The sequence below is a fragment of the Alosa sapidissima genome, chromosome 9 (assembly GCF_018492685.1).
Source record: "Alosa sapidissima isolate fAloSap1 chromosome 9, fAloSap1.pri, whole genome shotgun sequence".
NCBI lineage: Eukaryota > Metazoa > Chordata > Actinopteri > Clupeiformes > Clupeidae > Alosa > Alosa sapidissima.
Genome location: NC_055965.1, coordinates 10243273 through 10252215, shown reverse-complemented (window position 1 = coordinate 10252215; position 8943 = coordinate 10243273). Strand labels below are relative to the sequence as shown.

The window sequence follows — 8943 nt, the reverse complement described above, 5'->3', positions numbered from 1 at the left end:
CTCATTTCATGTATAGCGCCACCTAGTTAAACACAAAAAAGTAAAAATGAGGTGTTGTAATCGCAGGTATCTGTGACCTAACATAGTCAAAACTGCACGAAATTGGAAGTGTAGGATCATTATGACACCCTCTGAATGCATGCCAAGTTTTGTGGAGTTCCGTTCATGGGGGGCCACACAATAAATTAATTTATGTTACTATACACCAACTGGCCTGTAGGTGGCCGGAGACAGTTTTCTGTGAATATCTCGAGAACCGTAGGGCCTAGGAAGTCCACCTTTTTGTGTATGTTGGTCTTAAGGGGGCATGTCAACCCATCCCATTACCACTTATTTCATGTATAGCGCCACCTAGTTAAAAATTAAAAAGCAAAAAATTAGGTGTTTTCATCACAATATCTCTGGCTGACATGGTCAAAACTGCACGAAATTGAAAGTGTAGGATCATTATGACACCTCCCGAATGCATGCCAAGTTTTGTGAACTTTCGTTCATGGGGGGCCTTACAATAAAATAATTTATGTGTACATTTAGTGACCGTACACCAACAAGGATTCCTGGGACACTGAAAGACCGGGGTACACGAAACTTAGTGGGCATGTAACCCCACATGGATAGCATGGAACCATCGTTTTTCGTTTTGATCTGTAGCCCCCCCGCTGGACTGGACCCCCCGAAAGGAGGGTAGGGCAGACACAGTTTTCTGTAAATATCTTGAGAACCGTAGGGCCTAGGATGACCAATTTTTTCTGTATGTTTGCCTCCAGGGGTCATGTTAACCCATTCCATGTGCACACATGTGCATAAACAGATACACACGCACACACATACATTCACAGTAATCATACGTATGACACATACTCACACAGTAGACATATGTACACATGGATGCACATGCACAAACACACATACGCAGACAAACACACAAGCACGCACACACACACACAAACATAAACACGTACACGCACACATGCACACAATTCAAGAATTTCTCAGAATTATGAACAGGCAAGATGGGGGTGGGGTTGTATAAAATCCCAATGTCCTATTGCAGTGACAGGGACACTGTAATGCAGGAGATGTTTTCCTTTGCATGAATGTTAAATTGAGGTCCTGAATCACCATGGTTGTTAAAGATCCCATGGCACTTATCGCAAAGAGTAGGTGGTTCCCTGATTTGCTTTATTTATGTACACATACATAAAGACACACACACATGCGCGCACACACACACACAAAAACACACTACACATGCACACACACGACACGCACAAACAAGCACACACACACACGCACCCACACATACAAACACACCTACATACACAAACACACGCACACACACACACACAAAACACATATACACAAAAACAACCACACACTCTGCAGACACTCAATTACAAACACACAAAAAAGGAACAAAGTACGAAATGAACACAATTTGACAAGGAAAAAATGTGCTGGACTTGGCGGCGGTCATATTTTGTACCACTCTGCGGTACATCTAGTTCTGTACTAACACTACACATCCATGCTTTGCCATGTTAACTTGAGCCATGACATCATGCTCTTTGCACTCGAAGGCAGTTCAGATGATCTACTGATCTACCTGTGATGATGAATTTATGTGTGTGTGCATGTTTGTGCTTGTGTGCGTACTTGTGTGAGTGTGTGTACAGGAGTCTGCGTACATGCCTGTGTGTGCGTACGTATGTCTGCGTGTGTGTGTGTGTATTTCTTTGTGTGTGTGTTTGTTTATGTGTGCGTGCATGCATGCATGTGTGTATCTTTATGTGTGCGTGCGTGCATGCATGCGTGTCTGCTTGCTTGTGTGTGTGTATGTCTGTGCATGTATCTTAATGTGTGTGTTTGCGTGTTAATGAGTGCATGTGTGTTGCATGCATAGTGTAGTCTAAATGTACACATTAATTTATTGTATGGTCCCCCATGAACGGAATTTAACTAAACTTGTCATGCATTCATAGGGTGTCAATGATCCTACACCTCCAATTACATGCAGTTTTGACCATGTCAGCCTGAGATACCAGCGATTACAACACCTAATTTTTGCTTTTTCATTTTTAACTAGGTGGCGCTGTACATCAAATGAGTGATTATGGGATGGGTTGACATGGCCCCTTGAGACCAACATACCAAAACAAATGTGGTCCTCCTAGGCCCTGCGGCTCTCGATATATTCACAGAAAACTGGGGGACAATGGTTCCGTGCCATCCTTGTGGGAATACCCACAAAGTTTCGCGCACCCTGGTCTTTCAGTGTCCTGCGAATCGTTGACACAAAATCACTGAAGGAAAGAAGAAGAAAAATCCGGAATAAAAAACACTGACTAACCCTACATGACCGCCACTTCGCTGTGGCAGTCATCATAATCATACTGGTATCTTTGTACTAGGCTACCACAATGCTGTAATATAATCAAACTGGAAAAGCCTGATTCTTTGATATATGGCTACTGCATGTTTTCCCAGGTTAACTGAACATGTATGATTCAAGGCAGTCAAGAGCATTATAATTCTACACTTTCAATTAGGTCTGGCTAAGGCAGGGATGGGTCAGTAGATGCCTTTCTATGCAGGGAGGTCCAGAAACAGGACTGAAGGCTTTGATCGCACAGCATTCAAACCGTACTTCTCTTCAACTACGGACATAAGACGGGGCCAGACAGTCTTCAGGACACTAGAGATTTATTATTTAATGAACAGGGCAACTCCAATAAGAAAACAATAAACAGTATGAGCAGTTCTTTTGTCATATAAAAAGTGAGGTTGAGGTGAATGGAAAAACTGGACGCAGCAGTGGAGAGGTCTAATCCATTCTGGCCTTAAGGGTGCGTGTGGTGATCTTGTCCTTCTCACTGTAGGGGAAAAGGCACAGAACACAATGACATTAGTTTTTTGAAACCAACTAGGCACATAAAACAGAGAGTAGACCGTAAGCGGTGTTCAAGCACCTGCCCTTACACCTTCCAACTTGACAGGTTTACAGGACTCATTTCATCTTAAAAACTGTTTTAGCTTATTGATAGCAAGACATCTATTTCCAATAAACAGCATGCTACAACAACGCCAGGCATTTGTATTTGGGATCCAATTCTGCAAAGCTTACATGCGCACATCGAGCACCCTGAAGAGCAGTCATTGGTAACAGCCAGATGGCAGCAGTGTCCCAACACCTCAGAATTGTCTGTCACTCTTGTCTTTATTTACTAGCACATCACATTAAAGGCAACATCACGTCAGTTCATGTTTGGAGGCTAGGTGGTCAAGCAAAGCAAAGCTCAAGTACACTCACATGACATGCACAATAACCCCCATGCCAGAGACGGCATCCCTGTCCACAGCATTCAACATGGCCTGGGAGATGGTCTCAAACAGGTCATCGGGCGCCTGTGGACACAGAAGAACAGAAACAGAGATTAGCATAGCAACAGGCACCGCAAGAAAAGCAGCATGTTCAATAAGTACACAAAGCACTCCACTTCCGCAGACTTCTACACTCTCGCATATGATTCTGCAACAGTCAACAAGCACTTTCAACAGGAGAACAGGAGAGAGAGGCGCACTGCAAGTCCATGTTCAGTAATAGCATACACTCAGCTTGCAATACATATACTGGGACATCATTCTAAGTCGTCATTTGTCAAGCACCTTCAAAAGGTAACACTGATAGGCAGCTGGATAAAAGTGACACTGCATGGACCTTACAAGACATCTCAAAAGCTAATTCATAGCTGCATAGGCGTTGATGCGATGCAATTAGCTAATGTAATGTGATGTGTGCATTGACTTAATACCAGCAGACTTCCAGACAAACCTAAAGAGCAGTTCTCTTGAAAAACTGTCATCACAAGTTCTCATCAAAGGCGGTGTGGTACTCTCCACCACTCACATCGAGGGCCAGAGGGACCCATCCAGGACCCTGTGTGTCTAGAGGGCCCCACCCAGGACCCTGTGTGTCTAGAGGGCCCCACCCAGGACCCTGTGTGTCTAGAGGGCCCCACCCAGGACCCTGTGTGTCTAGAGGGCCCCACCCAGGACCCTGTGTGTCTAGAGGGACCCAGGACCCTGTGTGTCTAGAGGGACCCACCCAGGACCCTGTGTGTCTAGAGGGACCCAGGACCCTGTGTGTCTAGAGGGACCCAGGACCCTGTGTGTCTAGAGGGACCCAGGATCCTCTGTGTCTAGAGGGACCCAGGACCCTGTGTGTTTGGTCGGCGGCGACTCTCTCTCTCACTCACCAGGTCGGGCTCCCAGAGAGACTCGCACATGCCGTACATTTGCTCCGAACACGTGCCGCTCACGACAAAGTCCTCCGTCACCATGGGGCAGCCGATGAGGTCCAGGGAGCAGATGAAAGGCTCGAGGGTCTTGGGGTCCAGCCCAGCTATGACGGGCTCAATGTAGTAAGGTCCAAACCTAAAGGGGGGGGTGGGGCGACACCATTTCAGTTGTGGATTAGGAAGGCAGGTGCATCAACAGCTCCATCATCTTGTTTATCCAACGTTATACAACTATATTGTCCCCATGTCCCTAAAACACAGGCACGCAAATACAATCACTAATCCGGCATGGATGTGGATTTCTTTGGAACGGAGTAAATAACTGCATTTAAAACCTTTTGTTTACAAGATTGCTACACTTCTGAAACAATTTGGTAAGAGTTTAATGGATCAATGTAAGTTTAATTTCACTGCTAGTCAGTAGCGGCTCCTGGGTTGACAAATAGGCGGGGCAGAGTCTGTTGATCAAGTTTAGAAAAAAAAATTGGCACAGTTCCAGGTCACCGGCAGCTGGACGCACAAGGGCGGTCCACGGAGATTTTGTTCATTTTTACGACTCTTTCTTTCTATGGCTAGGCTATGAGCGAAATCTTGGGAATGGAATTCCATAATGTTACCACTTGCGGTCAAAATACCGTTTTGTTCATGCATTATTAACCTATGTTAGCCTACTTAATGTTATTTTATTCATAAGAAGTGAAGTTTAAAATGTTGAGATTCCAGACAAATAAAAGCTACAATCAGCTCATTAGCTCAGATCAGTGGAGAACTACTTTGGGGGAAAAACTCAAGAGGGAAACAAATAACCGAGAATTCGTTGCGAAATCAAAATTCCATTAGAGCTCCAAGTGTAGGCTTCACGCTGCCTTACACCACTCAGCTCTCATAGTCAAGTTTAAGTTGTTTATCGTCATGTAGGCCTAGCCTACTCATAAAAGAAATTATAAGTAACGAAATTGTGTTCAAGAGCCAGCTCAACTTTAAAGAGTAAATTAAAAGTAGGCTATTCATTAAAAAGGTAAATATTCTGTGTGTATGAATGAGTGCTTGCGTGTCCACCGTGGTTTGTATAGAAATTAATATTAAGTGACACATACACGTAAAAGGGCAGTTTTTTTCAAGAGCTCCTTGGGGAATGATTTGGAAAATTTGAGGAAGCTTGAACTATCAAATAGGATGGCGGCAGACAAATGGCCAGTGAATGAAAATCTGTCGGTGGCGGTAACTATGATTGTCACACTTCATAGGCAATTTGCGCAAAGTTACAAGCGGTCCTGCGCTTATCCTGGAACCGGTATGTTTTGCACAAAGGCACGGGACATCACGTAGGCCTATCGTTCTCATGTTGGCCACAAACTTGTCTGTAACCCTGTGTGCCTCCACTGCATCAATTGCTCTTTTCTGCAGCTGTGCATAGAGCACATCTACACGGGGCATGATCTTAGAACAGGTCTAAGGAATAAAAACTCGGGATCTAAGAGCATTCGAGAAAACCCTTTAGCCTCTCTAACTGAGATTGTATTAAAATCTCCAGATGTTTCAATTATTTCGAAACACTCCAAAATAAGCTTTTAAATCTTTTCGGAGATCTTGTGAAAAAAGCGGAGAAACTATAAAAATCCGAGAAGAAGACACGCACTGAGGATGCTGCTGACGCAGCCTTTTCCATCACCAGGTTCAATTGATGTGCATAGCAATTAGGGTAGGCTACACGTCTTGCACTTTCTTACGCACTCCACCAGATGCTCCTCCCATGACACTAGCCCCATCAAATGTCTGTGCAATCAGCCTTACTTTATCTGTGTCACTCTCAGGTGAACAAACTCGTACACGATTTCGCACTTACAGTGTAGCCCTCATCAAGTTGTGCTGCAATATTAGCTTTCCCCAGCATGGCTAATTTGCACAACTCCGATGCTAGCCTCATGTTTTTTGCCTTCTCTGGAAAATGTTTCATGTCACACACACCTACACTAGCCTACTCCAAACATCCCCTTGTCCCCCAGAAGATCGGAAAAGCAGGCATGGAAAACAGAACATTTTATTGCGTTCAGGACAACCAGAGCTTCTTATCAGACATATGGCCTACCACAAACGTGAAAATGTTCGATTAAATGACCGACTCTTGTCCTTTGTTTGTTGGTATACGATGTTAATGTTGGGCTGATCAGGTCCTAGGTCTTTGATAGCTAAGTTAACTACAAACTCAAGTAACTACTTCACTCGCCATTTTTCAACTGTCTGCCTGACCTCACAAACTTCGTGCGGACTAATACAGTAGGCATAGGCTACTACCTACAGTAGGCAGTAAGTTCTGACGTCGTATAGGGTGGGCAGTGGCATGATCCGCCCACCCGACCTTCTACTAACCGCGCTCTAGCTGCAGTTCCATTATCGGTCGACAGATTTACATAGACAAACAGCAGGCACTGTTCAATTTCTTCAGGGCAGTGACATCACTGCCCTACCAGAAATTAAATGTAACGTTACAGTAGGCCTACAACAACTATGGATATGATCAACAAGATCTTTGCGAAATTTCTTTGCAAATCATACAAAAATGTAACATGATTGAGTACTTTGCCACTGATTACAATAATAAACAAACAACATTTTATTTAAAAAAAATATTTTGTGGATCTACTTTTCTAGTGGATGAATCTTTAGTAGGGCTCTGCCCCTCCTGCCCAAGTGAACGAGCCGCGTCTGCTGCTAGTTACACCCCTGCTGGAAGTCGTAAGTCAATGAACCTTTTCCAGACCCACTCTCAGTTGAGAAGAGTCTGGTGGTGCCCCAGTGCTTTCCAAGATTATACTTTGCATTACTTGCAGAGAAATTCACACAAAACTTCAGCGCACTGAGCAGAATCGGGACATGCTGCTGTCCATCCGTTTCTGCCTGCCAACTTCTGCACAACTACCAACAAGTAAAGAAAGGGAGAAAAACGTGCGTACGTTATGCACAGTGCAGGCTTTTCTCCCTTTTTGGACTTGGTTTGGTCCAGCACTCTAAGAGACTAAAGAGTCTGACTGAAGCATGCTCTATTCCCGTAACTACTACTAACAAGTCCCATTATTCTATAGAACTAGTACACAGTACACATCCAGTCTAATGTTGGTCGCCAGGTGAGAATAGAAATAAATAAATAAAGTTTGAATGAATGACACTGTACAGTTGCTCATAAATCAAAGCACTTCATAACTACACACCTCCTTTCGTAGAGTAGGTTGGACACCATGCTCATAAATGTCTTTGGTTTGATCTGACGACCCTCCTTCAGCTCATACAGGTTCAGACGAAATTTCAGTCTTTGCGCTCTAAAAAAAGAATGAGAGGACAGGCAAGAATAAGATCAGCACAAAATAAGCAGAATCAATAAAACACTACAAATTAATACTTGACCATTATTAATGAATGAAAAATGGCAGTACAGAAGAAAAATATGACTGCAAAGCATAAATAAAAAAGAAAAGGACAAATTCAAACATACACTGTTTGTACGTCTGTTGCCAGGCCTGCCAGGCCGATGTAGAGTCTGTCTCCCATAGGGAAGACCTTCTGGAAGTCAGTGGTGACCATCTGTGCTTGAACCCCAAACCGCCGGTCTGCTGCGATGGCCACACACTCTTTGCCCCGCATGGCCATGACGGCCCCTCCGTTATAGGACATAATAGACTACAAGCACAGGGAGAAAATCCATGTGTTAATATTTTCACACCTACAACTGCCAAAAGATACTAACGAGACTATAATGCATAATTGGCTACTGGCATAGTTGACTTTTTGGTTAACATTGACAGCTCGAGTGAAAAGAACTGGGAATGAGATGAAAGGAGAGGTAACAGGTATGTAAGTAAGTAACGGTAATGCTAACTTAACAGACAACCAATTGCTGCAAACAACGATATGGATATTTGTTTGCAATAATAACGTTAGCAATGCTAACTTAGCATCCATTATTCGTTTAGTTTATTTTAACTGAATAAAGGTAGGACAGGTTTCTACAAACCATCACTTTCGATTTAGCTCGCTTGCGCAGCTAGCGATGTGGCTACAGCAAGCGCTAGCTAGCAATATACAGCAGATGCATGTAACTTCCAAGTTGGCTAACGTTAGCTAGTGTTCATATCTTGCTAACACTCAAATTATTATAACTAGGTTGACTGTCTCAAAATCGTTAATTTAACAACTGGCTTCAGTTCAATTGATTCATACAAGATCAAGAAAACGTATAGTTTTGCAAAATAAGAAGCAGGCGATAATTTACCAGGCTTACCAACACAAATGTTTCAAGCTGACATCATTTAGCCATCCTAGCTAACTTGCAAGCTAATGTTAGCAGGGCAATCAACTGTGATTCAGTTATTGTTGAAACCCTTATTATACAGACATAAGCAATCTTCAGTAGCATAGAGTTAATGTACTCACCATCTTGAAATTTATAAGTTTGTCGATTTGGGTGGTGAAATTATACTGCCGTCTTTGTGTACGGGCAGTTTCAGTTAGAAGAAATACAAGCCCACAGTGACTACACGATTTCTGAGAGAATCAACCACCAAGAGCAGTGGCCGGCTTCCCTCTGTCAGTGATTGGCTATCCATTAAACTTCCTTGTTACATCCTTTCTTTGATTGGCTAACTAGGCA

The 8943-nt window shown here is 43.4% G+C and overlaps 1 protein-coding gene across 1 annotated transcript; it reads right to left on the bottom strand.

The window, feature by feature from the left end:
• Positions 1–2686: 2686 nt before the first annotated feature.
• On the bottom strand, positions 2687–8885 carry psmb3 (proteasome 20S subunit beta 3). Its single transcript, XM_042104723.1, has 6 exons — positions 8727–8885; positions 7789–7973; positions 7508–7615; positions 4257–4434; positions 3311–3405; positions 2687–2873 (listed from the first exon to the last, which is right to left on the bottom strand). The coding sequence occupies exons 1-6, from the start codon at positions 8727–8729 to the stop codon at positions 2825–2827; spliced, it is 618 nt and encodes a 205-aa protein (XP_041960657.1). The 5' UTR covers positions 8730–8885; the 3' UTR covers positions 2687–2824.
• Positions 8886–8943: the final 58 nt, after the last annotated feature.

What these genes read in the sequence shown, in the direction of transcription:
- psmb3 (XM_042104723.1), bottom strand. An exon ending in GCAACAGACGTACAAACAGT is followed by an intron (nt 7,616 to 7,788) that starts GTATGTTTGAAT and finishes TTCTTTTTTTAG; the next exon opens with AGCGCAAAGACTGAAATTTC. An exon ending in CTCTCTGGGAGCCCGACCTG is followed by an intron (nt 3,406 to 4,256) that starts GTGAGTGAGAGA and finishes CTGTGTCCACAG; the next exon opens with GCGCCCGATGACCTGTTTGA.